The sequence below is a fragment of the Botryllus schlosseri genome, chromosome 9, assembly GCF_051294905.1.
Source record: "Botryllus schlosseri isolate E-star chromosome 9, Bs_hap1, whole genome shotgun sequence".
Lineage (NCBI taxonomy): Eukaryota > Metazoa > Chordata > Ascidiacea > Stolidobranchia > Styelidae > Botryllus > Botryllus schlosseri.
In genome coordinates, this window is record NC_137244.1 from 17,560,963 (window position 1) to 17,584,031 (window position 23,069).

Genomic DNA, 23,069 nt, shown 5'->3' on the forward strand with positions numbered 1-23,069 from the left:
GGTGTCACCCAACTCAAAATTGACGAATTTATTGGGAGGGCCAATTTCCCATCTCGGTAGGCGCCGCCGGCCAAAACATGGCAATATCTAAAGGTTCTACAATACTGCTGCATCACTCAACACACCGTTTCCGTAACCTGTTTTAGCACAGTAGATGTCCTGGTGGGCTATGTGCGGCCCGCGAGTTGGCGACCCCTGGCCTGGAATATGTATTTAGCTTTCAAGGTTGTTTCTTCCCATTCCACAAGAAATGAAAATCGCTATGTCAGATGGCGATCTGGTAATGCTGTTCAACAATCCTTCAAAAGTTGTTTGCTTCCGAAAAGAAAATACATTGATTCGTAGATATTTTTGGACGCTGAATCCAAAAATGTCACTTAAAATTGCTGATCAGCTCTAGTTTGAAAAAAAAAATCATTTTTGTATGGAAATCTAGTTAAGGCAAGTAGTCTACACTTTATTAAATTCAACAGTAATAATCTACAAGCAGTGTATAAATTGCATGCGTTTATATTTATGCACTGTATAATGTATATGCACGGAGGAAAATATTACATCGGAAAACTGCTAAACTTGGTTGGATCATAGCCTTACAAAGGTTGGTCGGATCGAAGTTTGACTGGTTTGCGAGCGGTCCTGTCTTAGTCTCCAATAGAGGGACCTATGATTATGGTAACAATATTTTGAGATCCGCCTTTTGGCAAGGAACATTTAGCAGGCATTAAAATGTGATATCTCTAATTGCTGAGAATGTGATATCTCTAATTGCTGATCGCGGGTAGCTATTATACACACCACAATTTAAATTATGTATGGATGGATAATACATAACAGCCGGACATCAGTAAGGGCGTGTATATGCTCAGCATTACGAGTTGGCCGTCACAGCTCCACGATTTATACGACTGCTGGACACCGTCGGTTTCGGAAATCGGTAGCGCGTTTCACTGCGCTACGATTGTCCAATTGTTAACCATTAGTGGCTGGGGCAGATTCGTCGTCAGATTTGTTTCTTTGCAATGTCATTATACGTAGTAAAGCCAAATTTGAGGGGGTTTTGGTGCTCTAATATTGTAAATTTTCGGAATCAGCGCGACAACAGCATTTGATTGATACCAGTTATTATAAATATTTTTAGGCAGACAAAGTAAGAGTAGTTTTGGGGGTTCTGAAGGGCACTGATTCCGAATATGACAGAAGTTTTTTCAAATAAGCTCTATTTTTGGAGATAATCGGTGGGGCTATTTTGACTAAAATCTCATATTTTCGCTTGTTTGGCTGGATAAAAAATCGACTATAAAGTTCAGAAATTCAATCTACTTCTTATTTTGACACGCTGAATACTGTCTTAAATCAAAATACATCAACATAATTATATTTCTGGGTATTAGATTTATCATAATTGAAGACTTTCACGGATATCATGTACAAAAATAACTTCAATCACGTATATAACTAATATAAGTATTTACCTAAATATTCAAATAACGTTGAATCAGCTTTATGCCAACAATCTATTTTAAATTCAAAATAATCAGTTGGATATATAATATTAATAACATAGCCTATCATGGTATACGTACCTGTATGGCTCTATAGCAGGGGTGTCAAACATAAAACCCGCGGGCCGCATCCATTTATTCTAAACCCACCCGTATAGCCAGTCAATCATTTTATTGAAATCATTATCACACCCCAAATACGACAACATTGTGATCAAATGAAAATATAGGAGCCAATCCAGCAGTAGCCTAGCCAGAGGTGGTCATGGTCAATAACGAAGTACTTCTACTTTTCGAAGTACTCAAGTAATTTTTCACTACTTGTGGTACTTACTCAAGTAAAACTCATTTTCGCTACTTCTATTTCGAATTCTTTCGTGATCTACTTACTTACTTTTCGCTATTTTCAGTTTGTCAAGTAGAAGTAGTATAATTAGGGTTATCATATTTTGTAAATCTGAAATAAGGACACTTTTTCAAACTTGCAATCGCGGAGGAAAAAATCCTGAAATAACGGTAAATTTTTCCCGCTTCGTGGTCGGTTGACGAAAGAAAAAGGTCACCTTCTTGGCTCAACTCCCGAATTGCGGTTTTTCTTTCACATTATCCATTGGTTGACTAAAAAAGGTGAGCTTCCCGGCTCAGCTTCCGAAATCGCCGCCGAAGCGTTTATTTCAGTGCTGATTTAATATTGTATCTCAGTCGGATTTTGCCCTATATTTAGAGGACAAAATCTCAATCTGGAAAAGTGGTCTCTGACTTTTTGAGCGTGAGACCGGGGTTAGCAGACCACTGTTGAAGCTATTTGGACAAGAAAGATGTAACACATTTTCCGCTTTTCAGAAGTAATGTAGGCCTATTTCTCTTTTAATTCGCAGTATTATTGGTTTGAGTTTTAATTATAGTTTAAGTTCTTCTGTCTAGATTTGGAAAACTTACATGTTGAAGTTTAAAAGCAACTGTAGTAATGCCTCTATTTTCCGAAAATTACACTGTATGACATACTTACGATCCACCATATTTTTTGTTAACGTATCAGTATCAGTTTTTTATTATTATTTTCATCATTTCAAAACACCACAAAACTGCGATACAATGAAAAAAAGGAAGGTGTCGAAACGACTTGGAGTAGTCTTAACAGACACCCACCTTGGCCAGGTGAAGTAGAGAAGAGACATGCACACTGAATGAAAAGTAAAGCAGAGAATATAAAAGGCAGGCGACAAAATGAGGTGGCATGTGGCGGAAGGCGAGATCGATTTTAGGTCGTGGTCCGGTAATCCTGAAGGCTGACTAGTATTCATTGAGAAGAATAAATTGCTTGTATTTCGACTTGAATGCGGGCATGCTCGACAACAGTAGGATAGCGGCGAGATGCCGATTCACAATTGGGTCCGACATATTTGATCGAGCAATGCGTTTTTTTATTCCGTCCTGATCATATGGCAGTTGTTCTTCGTTGACGCGCGTTTGCCGTATTCGTGCGCTTTTGACTCCGAGGTGAAGTAGTTGAAATTTGACGGACAATGACCGCAATGGAACTGATACATAAACTTGGCGTATAGGCTACTAATCTCGCAAAGTGCTAACACTGTATCCGATACAGCTCCTTGTTATTGCTATTCGACTAAACTTTGGGCCTAATAATATGGGTGAGGGCGGTGCACCATGATGTTTTCTAGAACTTGGTGTTCGGGTAAACTAAGATTAGCGACCATAGAGATACTATCATTTGCATCCAATGACGCGGATGAAGGCCTATGCTCTCGGAAATTGATACCTCATGTGATGCATCAATATCAATCAAGCTCTCTACACCTTCCGTAGGCCTATAGCTCAATTTGCAGCCTCTGACAGTCCATGCGAACGTATTATGGCCGTTTTCAAATCTACTGACTTACTTGAGTAGATTTCAGGGCAGGAAATTCTACTTTTACTTCAAGTAGTTTTAGGTTGCTTTTAAAAAGACTTCTTCTAGTCGTACTTGAGTAGATTTTTGCGTCGCTACTTCTACTTCTACTTGAATAGCCTTATTGACTACTTCATCATTGGTTTATTAGCAATTTTATCAGTTCAATACACCACAAAAAATGCGATACAATGAATAGACAGGAAGATGTCGAAGCGACTTGGATTTGTCAATGGAATCGGACACCCACCTTGGCCTAGGCCCTAGGCGTAGTAAAGAGGAGGCATGCACACTGAATGAAAGTAAAAAATACAGTATAGAAAAAGAAAGCGACAAGAAATAGGGCGGCATGTCATGGGAAGCGAGATCGATAGGTCAGTCGTGGTCCGGTAATCTTGAGGATGGACTGTATTTATTTAGTAGTAATTGCTTGTATTTCGACTTGAATGTGGACATGCTCGTCGACTGTCGGATGGCCGGCGGGATACTGTTCCACACATCAGGTCCGGCATATTTGATGGAGCGATGATCTTTTCGGTCGATCATATGATATTTGGACGACGTGGACGCGCGTGTGTTGTACTTGTGCGCTTTTGATTCTGAGGTAAAGAAGTCATTGAAATATTCGGGGCAACGACCGCAGTGAAACTGATACATAAACTTGGCGATTTCTAGTTTCCGCATATCTTCTATGTTTAGGACGCCGAATCTCTTCAGCAGCGACTTATTGGATGGGCAGCCAGGTCCCTTTGGGGCCCTAGCTATGATTCGGAGTACTTTGTGCTGTAGTTTCTGCAGTGGCTTGAGTGCAGTTTTACTGGCAGCCCCCCAACAGAGGATGCCATAATGTAACTTCGATTGGATTAAGGATTTAAAGAGTATCAGAAGAACCCATGCTGGCATGAAGCGCTTAAGGCTGTAGAACAGGCCGCACTTCGGTGATAATTTAGTTTCTAGGGACTGAATATGACTCTTCCAGGACATGTTCGAGTCCAGTAAAACTCCGAGATATTTGGCATTATCTGTGTTGGAAACGGGCTGACCAGCGATATTAACGGTTAGGTTATTTTTTGAATTTACTGTCAGCAATTGCGATTTCGAGGCGTTTATGCAAAGGTTGTTCTGGGCTGTCCACTCATGGACTTTGGGCATTTGGTCACCAGTCAGGGCATCCAGCTCTGCCGTCGAAGATGCGGAAGAGAGGAGGTGAGTATCATCAGCGAACAGTGTGGTGTTCAATGAGGAGGTTTCGAAAATGTCGTTGACATATAAGGTGAAAAGGACCGGTCCAAGTACTGAGCCCTGGGGCACACCACAGGTCACCGGGTGAGGAGAAGACAAGGTGTCTGAGATCGCAACCATTTGTTGGCGTCCAGTGAGGTAACTTTTCATGAGCTCAAGTTGTGGGCCCCGAAGTCCGTAACGCGCCAATTTCGAGATGAGAATTTTATGATCTACGCAGTCAAACGCCTTTTTTAGGTCGAGAAAAATGCTACATCCCACATCTCGCTTCTCTGAGATATCATAGTACTGTTCGGCCACTGTTAGGAGGGCATGAGCGGTTTGGTGTTTGTTTCGGAAGCCAAATTGTTGAGGGGAAATGACAGACATTTTGGCGAGGAATGAGGACAGGCGGGAGAGGAGCAACTTTTCGAATACAATCCCGATGCATGGGAGAACGGATATCGGACGGTAGTTGGTGACATTAGTTCTATCCCCAGCTTTGTGTACAGGGACTACTCTGGCTTTTTTTAGATAGCTTGGGTAGACTCCATTTTCTATCATGAAGTTGAAAAAATGGGCCATATATTGACCGATATGCAGGCTTATCATTTTTAAAAACCATGATGGGATTTGGTCATAGCCGTCGGCCTTGTGCGATTTCAATTTGTGGATGGCTACTTCTACTTCGTATTTGGTCGTAGGTTCAAGCACAATTGACTGGGATATCGATCTCACCTCTGACCTGGCCGACACAGGTTTTGTAATAGAAGAAGCAATATTTGGGCCTACGTTACAAAAATACTCATTGAAGTGATTCGCGATCGCCGCCGGGTCTGAAAGTTTGTTTCCGGTATCCGAATTCACAATTTCCGAAACAGACTTATGGCCTTTTTTTCGATGTAGGAGAGAGTTAAGTCCTGACCATGTTTTTCGAGTGTCCTTTATGTGTCTGTTGAAAAATCTCTCATTGTATTTTGCTTTTGCCTTGGAAATAAGATGCACGGTGCGATTCCTGAAACGTCGAAATCTTTCTCGTTCATGTTCTGGGCAGTTCTTGGTGTCTATTCGGTTATGCCACCGGTTACGTTTACGGATAAGTTGAATCAGCTTTGTGGTCATCCACGGATTTCGCTTCAATTTTCTTTGACTTCTCGAAAGGCGCTGTAGAGGTGCAAATTGTCCCAGCAGTGATTTGATAGCAGACATAAACTCAACAAATTTTTCGTCAAAGTTGTTTACCGAGATGTGGGGGATGGCTGATGTTTTAAATTGATTGAATGCGGCATCATCGAGCGCTTCTTCGTCCACTAACTCTCGTCGTCTGCAGAGGTGATATGTTTCGGGGGGTGTCCTTTGTTGTTCTTGTGATAGAAAACCAATATGGTTGTGGTCACTGATTTTTGCCGAAATGACAAATGGAATGATTTCCATGTCGCGCGAGTTGGTATATATGTGGTCGATCAAAGTCCTTGACTTTTCGGTTATGCGTGTAGGCTCGGTGATCATTTGGTAGAGACCGGCGGATTTGACGGCGTTGGAGTATGCGTTGCCTTTGTGTTTTAGAAGGTTTATGTTAATATCTCCCGCAATGAAACACATCTTTTTGTCGCTGTTGACTTTGTCCAGTGAGCGCTCCAACGCTTTTGCGAATTGGTTCATGTTTTTCGTGGGATGTCGGTATAATACGGCCACAAGAAAAGATTTGTGAATTCCAATTGGGTGATCAACTTCCAGCCATAGCTCTTCGCAATCTTTGACATTCAGATCGTAGTCCGTGCAAATTTCGTAAGGAATTTTTTCTTCAATGTAAAGACCAACACCTCCGTAAGATTTCTTTGACTTCGGTGCCGGAGTATACTCGAAGTTGTAGCCCGATATATCAACGTTTTGCGCGGGTTTGGTTGAAAAGTTTATTTCTGAAATTGCTACGAAGGTAGGTGACTTCAGGTCAACGATAAGGTCTTTTAACTCATCATGGTGGGAATTAGATTGCAATCCTCTGAGATTTGTATGAATCAAACTAATTTGTTTACCCTTCGGGGCTTGCAGAATTGATGCCGTCTCGTTGATCGATATTGAGTTACACTTTCTGATCAGTGGGAAACTATTCTTATTCGTCATGATTCCGAGTTGACCCAAATTCCCATGTTAGCTTGTCAGTGAATGGAGATACTTATGCGTTCGCGCAGTTCGATTTCGCGTCACGCAACGCTGGCTTAATCCAATTATGAGGGCGAAGAGCGCTACAAATAGCGATTTTACAGTAGCATATATCGAAATATATTAGCACCAAACGTTTGGATGAATAATATCAAGTAGAGTTTCGGTTCAGAATTGCTATGTATTTTGTCCAACGGTTGGCGAAGCTGGGTCCAAATCGGTATTGATTGTCTGACGGTTGGTGAAGTATTGCAGCCAATGGCAAATTTCCCGATGTAGCAACCACAGTTCTGTTCAGTCTTGATATCCTATCTCCAAATGATATATCCAGTTCATCAAACTTTTTGCGTCTTCAACCGATTTCTTGCTGTATCGTTGGTGTATCAATTTGGTTGGTGAAAATTCTGTCTATCTAACTCGATAAATCGACTTCTTGTCTTCTAGAATCCTGGATTTTCGCCAATTATCATAGCTACATTACGGGAGCGCTGGAAACGCGTCCGCTCACCACGACGCCTACTCAACAGCCCTTAATACAACCAAATACTCCAATACTCACGATACTCCAATACTTTTACCACCTTTGAGCCTAACCTATCCCAACCACAGAGCGATACCCTGAATCTTAACCCAGCCTCAACCCCCGACAGAAGTATATCGTGACACCGCTAAAGTATATTACAAAATCACCGAAATATATGAATATTCGAAAACATTTCCAAAGTATGTTGACGACGCCGGTATCGCAAATTTATGTCTCTCCTTATCCTGGTCCGTGAATTGCGTATATCCGAGTGTATCATTTAGTATCGCATTCTCTGACTCATCCAAGTGCTTCGCTTTCGCGACCATACAAAATAAAATAGCAATTATCGGAGACATAGAAATGGGAGAATGCATGCGTGCCGCTCTTCTGCGTATGCGTAGTCTTGACTAACTTAGTCGTAACGTAGGTAAACACTGTAAGCCGGGTAAGGTATCGAGTTCTCGACAATTCAATGTTCATTATCGATATTATGAGAATCCAATTCGGCAGTGATTTCGCATGCAAATCTAAATTTTAGAGTTTTCTGACTTTCGAATTTTGAGTATCTTCTAGAAATTCTTGTATGATTATTCACTAGTGGTTTGATGGCTTCAAGATATGACCAGAAGCTGACAGAGAAATATAGAAACATACTTGCTGTTATTCTGTCAAGAGAAGACAACAAGTTCTGTGCGGACTGTCTCGCCAAAGGTACGGGACCTATATTTATAATTCTTAGCTATGATCACCATCAGCGGTTCTAATTTTACTGTCTACTCACGACACAGCGTTCTATCAATCTGGCACATGTCCTCCTAAATTATTGAATTAAATTTTACCAAATCACGAGAGAGAAAAATTATTCATCTTCACAAAACAAATAATAAACACCACACAGACATGTAATTCAAACTACCAACGGCACGGAAAAGATGAGGTCGTGAATTTATGCATTGTTATCGACTGATTAAACTACAACTACCAGGGTATTTCAATAATCTGTTTCACATATCTTCAGATGCTCACTTACATCAAACAAAATTGTCCACTCTAACTTATGCAAATTTCAATATGGATATCTGTGCCACAAAATGGAATAATTTACTTTCTGAACCTTGGTGGAATTTAAGCTACTATCTGCTCTCAAGCTACCGTACTGCTAAATTGTATTTACAATGGCCAAATTACCATAGACTCTATTGTGTTAATTAATTTTTAATTATTTTGCTTGATACCCTTTGATTTGTCCCTACAGTTGTATTTTTGCTAAAGTTAATCCAAAGTTTTGAACGTAACGACTTTTTTAGTAAGATTGCTCTGACTTGAGCGACTTTGCTTTTATGGCTCCTTTATGTCAAGTCTCCCGTCTTTGCCTTGCTTCTTTGCATATCACTTTTCACCCAATTGCATTTTTTAATGTAATTAATCCACCCAGTTGACAATTGTAGATTCTCTCTTGCTCTCTAAGATGATGCATAGCCTGACATTTGTGACAATTTTTCAGTTTCATCAATAACGAATTTTTGCACACGATAGCCTCCACACAATACGTTCACTGTTCTTATTCAGTAAATTGACAATACTTGTCAATAAAGACTTTATATTTATTTTTTTAAATTATGTTATCCTTGATAATTGTGTTGACTGTTGGACTGTATGCCTACTAAAAATTTCTGGTATTGTGTTGTGCTGAAACTGAATTGTCATATAGACTATGCAGTATACATTGTTATCTACTTCTTTGTTACTCATCACCTTCCTGATTGTACGGCATCCTACATTCCCAAGACTACCGGTATTATCTTTTTGGTCGTCATACAACCCTCGGGTTTGTAATGCATTGAAGACACAAAATTGTTTGATGGTGACATTTATGTTCAAATTTTATATCACAATTATTTGATCTCTCAATTTCCAGGTCCAAGATGGGCGTCCTGGAATCTTGGAGTTCTTGTGTGCATTCGCTGTTCAGGACTACACAGGTCTATGGGTGTTCACATATCTCGTGTTAAATCAGTGAATCTGGATTCATGGACCAAAGAACAAATGATTGTGAGATCTCAATTAGTTAACATTATGCTGTATTTATTATAAAACTTTGATTTGACATATTTTTGCTTCAGACAGGAGCTGTGATAGCATATGTAATCATAGGTGGAGATTGCATGGGTTAATTGAATTCATGAGCATTTTTCGGATAGTCAAAGAACTGAATAGTCGCCTTGTTTCACGTATATTAATTGTACGATCGTCGGTGTTGGCCCAAGTTTGGGGCTCAACTCGCTACCTTCGAGTCACAAGCAATGTTCCCTCTAAGCTGCGCAATTGCGCAGTGCTGACACGGTCTCTGCGTACAGAAATTCTAAGCTGCGCATGGGCAGGCCGTGTTATTTTTGGCATTTCAGGAGCCAGATGCCAAAACTGCCAAAAATAAAAATTTGAAAATGCCAAAAATAAGCAATTTTTGGCATATGCCAAAAATAACACGGCCTGCCAATAGCGTAGTTCGTTCATGGTGTTATGTTAACGGGACCGCGATACAAGCGAGAAAAGCGTGTGTGAAGGGCAGGTTTCTTAATTTGGGTCCAGCACACTCATTAGTGGTGAAAGCATGGTGTCCTAAATGATGTAGGCACAGCGAGATTGAACGGCTGACTGCATTTGGTTTACGTCATACTTTCCATTTGTCCAAAGGCAATTTTACGACCATTTTTGACCCGCTTGCCGAGCGCTAAATTTGATAAAACGGGTATCAATGGAAAGCTGCCGTTGTACTGATTACTAAAATATAGATTGTATTCTGCTCATGGATCTGGAACCTCCAAAATCAACCACGATTTTTGCATTGTGATCGAGTTGAACATTGTGACGCACAAACTGTCTGGCTATTCTGAGCTGCAGTCTCGTTTTGCCAGATAGTGTCTTGTTGCGTCAATGTTCTTAAACAAGCTAACATTCCCAGGACTCTTCCATGTGAGTTGGTAATATTAAAGCCACCTGAAGTGACAAAAGTCCTCCGAAAATATCTCGATAGACTGAAGGAGATGGGATGGTCGGGCCACAAAATAGAATGTGTTGAGAGACAACACAGGAAACTCCTGGAAAAGTATTGGGAAGAAAATTCTTTCAGCGATGAGATCGATGTCACTAGCGAAGTGATTTCTTTTCATGATGCTTGAAAGCCGGTTCGGCTCTCCGAAAATTTTCAAGTTCTGAAAACCTTTTTGGAGGACTGACTACATTCTTTCCCTGAACGGCTACTGTTGAAGCCGATATTTCCCAGATTCGACCTGAGTTTGGAAGCACTGTTACAGTGCAGACAATATAAGTCTATTCAACAGCTATAACAATCAGGTGTTGAAAGTGTTTGTTAGACTTCTCTTTCTTTTTGCCTATTGGCAACGATTCCGAGATGATAATGCAAATTTTGTGGTTTCGTTTGATATTATGAACCTATGAAATCGCTAGGTTTTTTCTTTCTTCTTAATGTTTGTTGGCACTGATTATAAGTAGATGCTGCACATTAATGGGGTTTCTTTTGATAAACTGACCCAAATAAAGCGTTTTTGTGACTAATTCGAGTCTGAAACTATCTATTTGGAGGGCGATGCCAAAATTGCCAAAAATAAAAATAGAAAAATGCCAAAAATAAGCTAGTTTTGGCAGTTTTGGCATATGCCAAAAATAACACGGCCTGCGCATGGGCATAAAAAATCCGACGTGATGACCTTTTTTTAGTTGTTACTCAACGTTGTCTAAGGGACCGCGCAGTGAGTTTGTGAGTGCACGCAGACTCGTTAAAAATTAGAGGGAACATGGGTCACAAGTCATTTCGAGTCCCACAAGTTTTTTGTACTATGTTTTAGAATTTATATATCTTGAATAATGGCATTTACTTTTGTTCATCTAAATTCTAGAGCTATAAAGAAACGAGCGTTCCTGTAACTTTTGTTTTTGTTGTTATCAAACAATTGTAGATAGAATTTATCAACTTCGGTACAGGCTATATTGCTTTCATCATCGCACTATCAAAGTCTATTCAAGATCGCCTGATTAGTCTCCATTGAGTGGTTAATGTCGAATTTTCATCGATTACTTAACAGAACTTGATGACTTGAGGTTTATTAGCCTATCTTGATCATTACAGATTTGTGATCATCATTTGGATTACAATGATACGTTATTCATACCACTACAATATTTTCGGCCTATTAAACGCATTGAAGCAGTCAGCGAACCAAGAACACTATTACATGTCGAGTGTTTTTGAGACTGTTATTGCGGGTCGTTGGCTCATAACGTCCATTTATTGATTACATCTATGTTTTGTGGATGGCGCGTTTCATATTTAGACATTCTGCAGCCGTGGTAATGGATGGGCCAAGGAAATGTATGAAGCCAAGTTACCAAGGGAGTACAGGAGGCCACAAACTGATTCGTATCCTTTTCTATTGGCAATGCGCGGTTCGCCAACAGGAAGTACTTGAATTCTAGTCTTTCGAACTGTCATATTCACCTATCACGGTGCAATTTTCCTTATCGTTAACCCTCAGGAGTTTAGAATACTTCATCAGGGATAAATACGAAAAGAAGAAGTATATATCTCCTGTTGAGATCCCTTTACGTCCACTTACTGTAAGTACTGTAAGCCTTTACTTTGATATAAATAAATGTGATATTGTATGTTCAACAACTAGGAATTGGTCTATCTTGTCTTATCCTGACAACATGGTGTGTTCCATCATCAGAGTTGATATTTGATTTGTGTCCATGTCCATGGAATCGTTTCACCTAGTGGGATTGGTTTTGGTTGTTGCAAGTACATGCACATCAAGGCCAACCTGTTTATTGACTGCCATATGTTTCTGTCGTCCAATCAATCAATGCCTGGCGCAATGCGTTTTTCTTTTTTTCATTCGAAGATCTACAAATTAATGTAGTCTTAATGTGTTCAGTATTCAATGTAATGTACAAAATTTTATCACAAATGCATACATACCAACATTCTAATTGTTGGAACTTATAATTTATAAGGTTTTGCTACATCCCTGGGTTGAACTTCATCATCCTTTTAAATTCGATTCGAGCAGCAGTTTTTGGCGCGATCATTGCCTTCTATTAACGTGGGTTTCGAACAGTGAAACAATAAAGTCCACTAGAAAATCGAGCATACTTTCCTATACTTCAACTCTAACCGAATCATACCTATTTAACCCGTAGCAGATCAATAGCACTTGCAAAATATGTCCATTTAGAAATGCGATTACAAGCGGTCAAAGTTGTCGAGTCGTCACTGGTGATAGTGAAGTAATATCAGTGCACTACCAGATCCATGTAGAATTAATGCCTTCCAGGTTGAGCCAGATCTGCTTCCTGTGGTGAGTGGTATAAAAGGCTTGAAAGAAGTACCGTTGTCAACGGTTTGTAATGCAAGAGTCAATCAGTCTGTGAATATCATTGGAAAACTTTTTAAATTTCTAATACTCACTGCTTACAAGATGCAGCATAAAATTAATTGATGAGAAGGAGTAATGGGCGGCATCAAAACCATTTTTTGAAGATGTGATACAGGATTCATGAAATAATCTGTTGAATAGGAAGTATTCTTGCTTTAAAAACCATTGTGTGATGTAGTCAAACTAAAAAAAATACTTTCATTTTTCTAGTTAATTCGATCAGGCCTTCATTTCATTGCTCCACAGATTTTTGTGTGTTCTTATAACGTGCGACTTTTTCCATCATTGTATTTTGTGTAGAAAATTATTTGACGCCTCCGCAGGCTGTTTCCAAAAATACCGGTCATATTTTAGGGATTGGGAATTCTAGAAGACGACGAGCCCAAGAAAAAACGAAGCGAACGAACCAAGCAGGGCGTCTCGGTCGTGTCGATACCAAAGCCGAGGTTGTGTATCTGTAGGGTGAATTTGCGGATTTCGGTATACATGGTCTTTTCCCGTTACAGCCAAAGCCTGCGTCCAGTCAGTCCCGTGATTCCAAGGCCGAAATCGCTACCTCAGTTGCCAAAGGCCGACTCCGTCTCCGCGCGGGAACCTGCTCAGAAACCCAATTCAGGACCAACGACCGACGATTTACTCGGGCTGAGTACGCTTTGTTACACAATGCCCCGACATGACTTCGGTACGATGTCTGCGACTTTCAGGCTCGCCGATTACAGAACAGGCGCCGGCGTCCGTCACTGTTACTGCTCCTGCTCGACCGAGCGCTGATCTTTCCGAGGATTTATTCGGACCTCTTTCGTCTTTTCAATCTCACTCGGTAAGGTACTTCTATTTTGACCACTCGCCAGGGCTACTCGAGTTGGCACGGCATGAACTGCACTGTGAGCTGAAGTGATCTATGTAGTCCGCATTTCTATTCAGCTAGAACCAGAGATTAAGGCGTACATACTCAATTCCAAGCAGAAATAGCAATTTACAAGACAAAAAGCTGCGTATAGTTGGAGTGGAAAACGGGCGGTATGAAAAGTGTCCGAATAAGTAGTTTCAAGAAGATTACTGCATTCGAAATTGCGAGATGTGATTGCGAATGACTGATGTGGTACAAATAAATGCAATCATTGAAAATATAATCAGTTACAGGGACTATTTCACACGCAGATTATGACTATTTCACTTCTGGAAGTGATGCAAACTTACCTTGAAACTACTTTCTACCTTTCAAAATCTGAAATGCAAAAAGCAGCAGTATTGCTTTAGAATTGTTAAGAAGTGAAATGGTGTAAAATGGCTCTGAAAAAATAGCAATGCCTCGTTACTGACCACCTCGGTTCGTAAAATCGTTTGTTTCTGTTTTGTAGATTAGCTCTTCAGTGTCGAGTCCTGATTTGTTGAACGGCGGAACGGAAACAGCTGGAACGACCAATAACGAACCAGCCTCGGAGAATGCGAAGGACACGAAGTTATCCAAAGACTCGATTTTGTCTCTATATTCTCAAGGAACTAAGCCCTCACCGTTGAACACAGGTTAGAATCGCTGCCTGACATGAGAATATTATGTTGATAGATATGGCCCGCAGGCTTGCTCCAATCTGTTGATGTTTTTTTAAGATAGCCGCTACATTTTTTTACAAATGACGGTCTAGGCCAGCTCTCTAAAGGCTTGTGCCATACAGCATTTAAAAATGTGTAAACATAAAAGCACCCCTGCGTTCTCAAGATGCAGTAAATGGACCACTCTAAACGTAGACTAATTTTAGGCATGGCTGAATGACTGTAGTCCTTTATGTAGCGATGGAATTTTACCCATTTCGCAGAGAAGAATTACATCAGATTGGCATGCTTTGTACTGTGTCGTTTTAATTTTCCTGTTCACTTGACAACGGCATGACGTTGTGCCATGTAATAGAAACAGTTTCCTACCTATTGACGGATAATGGTATGAATCAGAGAATCATGCTCTGAATAATCGCGAACGTTCTCATAACCTAGTCGAGTGAAATGCCATTTGTAGTACTGGTAGTGTGCAAATTTTCTGCGGTTTACTGTGAATAATGTTATTGTTGATCTTACCCACCAATATTAGAATGAATAGGTACTATTGCTACCCAGTACCGCTTTGTAGGTACGGGTCACTTTGCCTGGTTACTCATGCTTGATACCCTGTTTTTCTGACTAACCGTGAAGGTATTGAGTAACCTCCCTGGTCCCTTTGTCTGAGACAACAACAATAAGTGAGCTGCTCTTCTTCAAAAATGGGAACATAAATTACTGTCCGTGCAATGTGTTACTTGCCTGTCCTTCTAATCTCGTAATGGTCTCAATGCTTATGCACATAAGGTATGCAGTCTATCTCGTCTTGTCTATCACCATGATGTTTTGTATGCCACAATCAATTAGTCTTCTACATAGCTGATTTACATACTGCAAACTTATAGCACATCCCGCTTTTGGTTTAAGCTTGGCGTGAGGTTAATAATAATGAAGTAGCTTGATAGTCGCAAGTCTATCAAGTTGTTTTAATATTTCATTTCTACACCAGGCATTATCTAGAATTGGCAAAGTTATGTCAATTGGTACGTTTAGAGTCGGTCATCACCTTCTTTGGCTGTTCTTGGGGCAGTAGGATAGGCGTACGAGACGGGCTGTATTTCCGTAGTTGTACGTCTCGCATAACTCATAATTTTAAAGTGTATGTTCGTGTAATCATTTAGTTATATTATTCGAGCAGATAGCATTTTCACTATGTCTAATTCATAGTCTATTATCGTTTTTAAACCTAATTGATAGATGCTCCTGATCGGTAAAATGGAGCCTTGAGCAAAAACTTTTCGCAACTGTACCATGTAGAAAAGTTTCGGGTTAAGTTGCGAAAATTGCTATACAAAGCACGTTTAAAACGCCTAAAAAAACTGGAGATTTTGGCGTTGCTTACTGTACGGGCCTGGAGCCCGTGTTTGGATAATCTTTCCATGGAGGTAGTTGAAATATGATTTGGAAACTTTAGTTTTGTGGATTCTGACCTGTTTCCCGCAATCTTGCAGGCAATTTCATGAGCCAAGCCAATATGGGTTACCAGCAACCGCAGCATCATGCGAATCAACAGCAAGCGTTTCACGGTATGAACGCAAACGCGTACCAACAACAACAGCAGCAGCAGCAGCAAGCCATGGCCATGCAACAACAACAATATCAAGTTCATCAAGTATGCATCACTATAATGAAGTCCGATAGCGTGATGTCTTTTGCATGCAGTTTGTGTTTTGTAACTGATATAGTTTTTCAGTATTCAAGTAGTTTTGGCCTACTTGCGCTGCTCGGTCCACATTCTACTAAACAGTTTGTGGGCTTTTGTGAAGTAAAAAGCAGTTTTGGGATATGTTTCCAAAACTTCCATCAGTGAAATTGCCATAACAATTGTACTAAACTGCCTCGGTATCGCGTTAACTGAACATATTTTCAAAAATTGTACCTAATTTGGAGGGACATTTTGCGTTAGTTGCGAAAGTAGCCACCTTCGATTAACTGCTGAAAGTACGCGACCTCGACCGAATAGTAATTGAAAAAACTTTGCGGCATTACTTCCGCTTAAACTTGAGTACCAACGCTGATTACTTCGACCACCTCTGTGTGTTCAATTGATATGCAAGGGGCAGGAGTCTACTGCAACATTACCATTGTGGAGAATGTATAAATGTTGCCCATTGGTCCATACTATTTCGCTAACGAAAATGATATGCGAGTAGGGCATGTTCCACTTGTCAAATTGTAAAAGTATGACGTTTGTAATTCAGCTGGAAGTATTTTGAAAATCACGCTACTGTACTCGTAGCGAACAATAGGCTACTAGTGGAGAAGACCAGCTTCGCTGTCCAGAAAACTTCTGGCGCCTTCGCAATCTTAACAATTATATAATTTCTTTTCTAGATGTCCCAACAAATGGCCGGTATGAACATGGGCGGCTATCCGGGGATGATGCAGCAGCATCACCAGCCCGGCCAAGTGCCAATGCAATCGCATCCGGGCTACAGCATGAATTACGGCGTCCAGCCGCAAATGGCTCAGATGGGAGGACAGGGCATGTACGGACAGAATAACCACCCCGTTCAAGGACAGGGCATGTACGGACACGGACAAGCTAACCACTCCGCTCAAGCAATGTATGGCGGAATGGGGGCCAACCCGGTTCAGAACGGTAACACACAGATGCCCGCCTACAGCGCCGCTGGCATGATGCAAGGCAATCCCGGTATGAACCAGAACATGTGGGGTGCCGGGACCACGCCACAAAACATGATGTCCGGACATACCCTTAGCAATCAGCTGTGGAAATGATTGTCAAAATCTTGATGAGCGCGCACTATATGGAAGATGTTCGAACCGCCAGATGACATGGTGCAGGGTGCTTGCGATGTGTCCATGTGCTATATATATAAATAATATATCCGTAACATTCCTATTAGAAAGGCGAAAATTGTTGTAGCTCGCAAATTGTACTGCGTTGTCCTGTGTTGAGGTATGTGAATGAAGTAGCGTTTGATTAGTTGCTAGCGGAAGTGCCTTGACTTGTTCAGTCACAATCGTACTAAACATTTTTTTTTCGTAGGGTCACGAATGGAACCACGGTAATGTCGAATATTGACCTGCATTGTTGTTTTGTGTTGACCGAATACTTATTGCAATTAATTTAAAAATTCAAAATAAGCCGAAATGTGTCGGCTGTGAATGTGAATCGGAACAAATGGCATTGTCACTAATCGAGTGGCAGAAACCGGGGGTTGTTGTAGTGCATGTATCTGCAAATGAATGTACTGGAATCTAATCTATATTAAGTTGGATCGGTGCATACATTGATATCCCCGATTTCAGGCCACTTATTGGGTATTTTACGGTGGTGCAAAGGAATTATGATTCATCACAGCGTTTCGACTTGGGTGATAATATTGGTTGTTTTACGTGTATTGAAGAATATATAAGTACAGTATGCCTGACCTTCGGAATGAAAGCATTGCTGAAACGCGACATCGTTATATTGAACTTGATCCTTGTAATATTTCCTTTTTAGTATTACTGTCTCCTTGTGTATAGACAATGATTGGCATGCGGATAACTTTTTGCGATTCCACAGACACATTCGATATGAAGTCCTGGGAGGGTATCCCGAGGATAATAAATATTATCCTGTACATGAAATATAATATGCGGATCAGCGTGTGTTTGGCGGGGGTCGTGGTCAGGCGCGTAACCGAGGGGTACGAAAGACGCCAATGCCCCGAGTTGTCGGACGTTGTGACGTCATCCGTTTTGATGCGTCACGGTGGATATAATGAATTTTCATCCCGCTGCAGGCCTGAGTATATTCGTGTTGCTATTTCGTCATAGTTTGCCATATGGGGATGACTCGTGGCAGAGTTGGGAAAACTAGATCATTCTAGTTGTGTAATTAGAGCGAAATGCCGGTTTTCCTCTGAATGCTTCAGGAGAACTGTATAGTGCGAAACGAGCCAAGCTTGCTGTACAGACATTTGCTATTCTCCTGCTCATAAGAACGGACTATGGATATTAACGGGATTCGATTAAATGTCCCAGTTCTCGTGAATTCAGTAATTCTAATCTAAGTTGAAAAAAACTAGCTATTCTAATTTTAATCTAATTTGTAAAATAATAGACATAATTCTACTCTGGAAAAAAGCTTTATAGCTGTAATTCTGATCTAATTTCGAAAATCTTCGAGTTATCCATGTCTGACTCGTGGACACATGAAAAGCGTCGCCGGGGCTGGGCACCATGATTCGAGTACTCGAATCTGAATTGAGCATTAATTCTAATGATTCGAGTCGAGTATTAAAACGCGATTTTTTCGAGTACTGAAAATATACGCTCAACGCCGCTGAAAGTTAATTTGTCAACGTGGATTATAGTTTCCACTGTGAAAGCCTTGAAACCTTGATTGGCCGTATCGCACCATACGAGACACATAGTATACAATGCCACTAACGTTACCTGAAATAACATATTTCTGAAGTCATGATCAGCCCACAACATGTCACAAAGCGCAATGAAATCGGTATGGTCGAAAAATACCAAGGTATCTTCAATGTGATGGAGACAGGCATTATATTCTTTGTGGACGCTTAAAAGGTACAAATTTCAACATGGACAATGGACATATCTTACATATACTGTTATTAGGCCTCAGGGATATCTAAATATCCCTGTTAGGCCTATACGCCATAATGAGTGATACTCAAACACTCGAATCGAATCATAATGCGTGATTCAGAATCGAAACACTCAGGTACTCGATGTTGCCCAGCCCTAGTCGCTGGTACAGAGGTGGGCGCCGCTATTTCAATATATTACGGGGGAGATAGGGTAGTGGTAGCGGTGACGATAAGCGCCTACTAATCGAGCGGCCGGGTGCGATTCCCTTCGGAGGTTTATCTGGGCTCCTCTTCCCTCCCCCAAAAAAGCCCAGAAAAGACCCGACGAAAGAAAGCACTCACGGGGAATGGAAAGAACCAGAAAGGTATGTGCCTTGTTCAGATAAAAATATAACTCGACGGTTATTATTACGAGATTGGAAATTTAATTTCGCATCGGTCATCATCATCATTGGTTTATTAGCAATTTTATCAGTTCAATACACCACAAAAAATGCGATACAATGAATAGACAGGAAGATGTCGAAGCGACTTGGATTTGTCAATGGAATCAGACACCCACCTTGGCCTAGGCGTAGTAAAGAGGAGGCATGCACAGTTGCACACTGAATGAAAGTAAAGAATACAGTATAGAAAAAGAAAGCGACAAGAATAGGGCGGCATGTCATGGGAAGCGAGATCGATAGGTCAGTCGTGGTCCGGTAATCTTGAGGATGCACTGTATTTATTTAATAGTAATTGCTTGTATTTCGACTTGAATGTGGACATGCTCGTCGACTGTCGGATGGCCGGCGGGATACTGTTCCACACATCAGGTCCGGCATATTTTATAGAGCGATGATCTTTTCGGTCGATCATATGATATTTGGACGACGTGGACGGTCAGTCCAGGCGATTCGGGAGTTGAATCCTTCTCGACTTTCATGGCGTATAGGCCTATGTGCTGTATAGGCCTACTATACAATCGGCTTCAGACATGGATGTGCGACTTGCGTGATGTAGGGGCAAATATCGTCGCGGTGGAATCAAAGTAGCTCATATATGTCCATTTTTTCAAATTGATAGAAAATCAAGTTTTAGTAAAATGTTGATATTGAAATTTTCATTTTCAGTATCATTTTACTAACAATTTCTTCATTTCAAAACACAACAAGACTGCGATACAATGAAAAGATGGGGCGGTGTTAAAACCTTACGATTGGCCTTTTAAAGCAGACACCCACTTGGGCCTAGGCGATGTAAAGAGGAGGAATGATGCTCACTCAATGAAAAGTAAAATAAGATAATTTATAAAAGGACAATAAGCGACAAAAAGAGGTGGCATGTAACGAAGGAATAGATCGATAGGTTAGGTCGTGGTCCAGTGAGCTGAGGGTTGACGAGTATTCATTCACTAGAAATTGCTTGGAAGTAATTCGGTCATTTCTTGGCCGTGTTTATGTCGGTCAGAGTCACATTATTTCAAAGTTAATCAAGGCCAAGATGTGGCCGAACGAAAGCGGAAACTTTACATAAAGTTAATTTTCTCAAAATGTGTAGGCTAAAATTGACATAAGCTGGCCTACTATGCGACACAGCGACGATATACTTCGGGTGATGTGGATTATTTTCATTTCGCGTCTTCAGTTCTAATATTGAAGATGACCTGGATTAAGCTTTACATCCAAATATTGCATTCAAATTATACGTTTTAAAACTGTTGACTGGGTGAACGCGATTCTCAGCGCTTGTCAGTCATAGGGTAATCGTGATTTGTAATCGTAATCGATTACAGCATTTCCAGGTAATCGCATTCGATGGTATTGCATATTAGGCTAATTTCCATAGGCATACAATTACTCAACTTTTTTGTTTTACAAGGAGTATTGGCTATGGCATAAATTGAAAAAGGAATAGTGCGATGCCTATCATATTGGCAGTGCGGGAATATCGAATTCAACCTCACTGCTCATGATTACGTCGTAAACTATAGGGCTGTCAGTCAGTCAGTATGCTTTTATTCATCTCACCAACAAACACATGTAAATTGGTATAGATTGGGAGACGACGGGGGACCGGTAGGTCTTAGATTCAGTCGCCACCCAGCGGAGTTATAAATGAGTAAATATGGCAAGATCAATACTAACGATTATGACAGTTAACCAATGGACGTAAAAATAAACAAAAGATAAAAGTCATGGAAAATCGGCAGTAAGCATCCAAGCACAGTACTGGTACACAATGCACAGTGTGCACAGCAAAAATATGCGGCAAAGCAAGAACAATGAAAACTAACCAAGTGGAACAGTATTACATCACAGTCAATGCAAATCATGGACCATGACAGTATTTTTCAACAACAACAATAACGACAACAGAGGAAGGTGTAGCAAATGGAACAGTATTACATCACAGTCATTACAAATTATACCTATTTCAGTATTTTTCAACAAGAAAATTGCGGTATTTGATCTTGAACTGGGCAAACTAAAGTGCCCGCAACCACGCTTTGTGTGGTGCGGCCCGCGAGAGCCTCCAGAAACGTAAAATGCATACTAAAAATCAAATCACTATGGGTAGCCTACTTCACTAAACGTTTTCTTACTCTATTTCAACATGATAATGACAAGACAAGTTATATTCTTATCGTAGTATTTTTTATTTCATTGATGGCACGATAGCCTGACCACGAGGCCCATGCATTTTGACAGATTAACATCACAGAAAGTGAAACGTAAATGACTTAATTCGGACCACGAGCGTGATTTTAGACTGGCAACACGAGCATATACTTTTAGTGTTGTAGGCCTACTTGGAGAAACCGATTTGCGAGTGTGAAAGATAGATTCGTTTTTTGTATGTGTAGAAGTATTTGTATTTATAATATATATATACGGTATTGTAGAAGCGTATTAAAAGGTAACATGGTTATGATTCTGTCAGCATTGTGTGTGTCTCGGAGTTAAACCAAAAGTGCTATCAGCAAATCTATGAGCAGATCGCTGCTCAGTGCTCACAGACTCAAATATGCACCCAGTTCTAAAAATCGGGGCAGCCAACTTTCATCCCTAATTTTCACATTGAGGACGACCAGCTATATAAATTCTTGTCAATGTTTCTGACGCGTGTACGTTATCAAATAAATGTTTGTTTGGTTTGTTTTAAATATACAAATACATATATATTATTTCCATGTCGTCGGTCAGTATTGTAACTGACGGCTGTGTCGTGCCTGAAGCCAATAGATAGATGACCAGATATTATGGTCGTGCTGTACCAATACTAAACTAGTGACTAGCTGTCTTGAGGTTGGCGAATTCTAAATCCACAGTTTCACTCGGTACGGATGTATTGCAGAAAGTACCCCAAGTTGCGTAATAAAAATGAGTCTACCTATTCGGAAGAGATCGGTGATTTATACTCGAGCGATACAAAAAAGGGGTCGTGTGGTTTGCGTACTACGAAAAGGATTGTAACGCTATTGGATACGAGAAAAAGGGAAGACTTGCGCAATGCGCGAAAGGATTGCGAAGCTTGCGCAATACGCAAGGGGTAATTAATCTTGCGCAATACGCAAAAGCATTTTGATGCTAATTGTGCAAGACACGATAAAGGATTGCGAAGCTGGCGCAATAGGCGAAAAGGGATTGCGAAGTTGAGTATAGTTGCCATGATGTTGTGCAATTTAATGCGGGTCACGTGGTAATCTTATTACTATACGAGCACAGTATATTTCCCTCCAGATACCTGGCTTTGCCTAGGGACCTTGCATTCAGAGGACCAGCGGCCCGCTACACTATGTTGTTGTTGTTGTTTATGAAACAAAAAGATGTGGCGCTTATCGCCTAACGGCCTTTTGCACCACGGTCAAAGACTTAATGTAAACGATACGAGGAGGTCGTATGAAATAATTACGCCATAATTTCACTGTGAACATCAATCATAAACAAATCTCAATATGTGACTCAGCAAAATATCTCGGCGTCACCATTGATTCCAAATTGTCTTGGAAGCAGCATATTGAATGCACAATATCAAAACTAGCTCGGTGTGTGGGAATAATGACCCGTCTCCAATCTTTGGTTTCCAGATCAGTACTACGAACCATCTACTTCTCTCTTTTCCACTCGCATCTGCAATATGGAATCG

General features: G+C 40.6%; 1 protein-coding gene across 1 annotated transcript; it reads left to right on the forward strand.

Moving 5' to 3' along the window:
* The first annotated feature begins 7,680 nt into the window (after window positions 1–7,680).
* On the forward strand, window positions 7,681–17,975 carry LOC145446304 (stromal membrane-associated protein 2-like). The gene is made up of 10 exons (XM_080324560.1): window positions 7,681–8,032; window positions 9,240–9,373; window positions 11,674–11,759; window positions 11,875–11,956; window positions 13,132–13,223; window positions 13,284–13,423; window positions 13,482–13,597; window positions 14,139–14,304; window positions 15,822–15,982; window positions 16,705–17,975. The coding sequence occupies exons 1-10, from the start codon at window positions 7,927–7,929 to the stop codon at window positions 17,110–17,112; spliced, it is 1,491 nt and encodes a 496-aa protein (XP_080180686.1). The 5' UTR covers window positions 7,681–7,926; the 3' UTR covers window positions 17,113–17,975.
* The last annotated feature ends 5,094 nt before the right edge of the window (window positions 17,976–23,069 follow it).

Coding starts and splice junctions, on each gene's coding strand:
- LOC145446304 (XM_080324560.1), top strand. CDS start 7,927: ATGGCTTCAAGATATGACCAGAAGCTGACAGAGAAATATAGAAACATA. Junction 8,033..9,239: donor TGCGGACTGTCTCGCCAAAG/GTACGGGACCTA, acceptor CTCAATTTCCAG/GTCCAAGATGGGCGTCCTGG. Junction 11,957..13,131: donor TCCCTTTACGTCCACTTACT/GTAAGTACTGTA, acceptor GTCATATTTTAG/GGATTGGGAATTCTAGAAGA.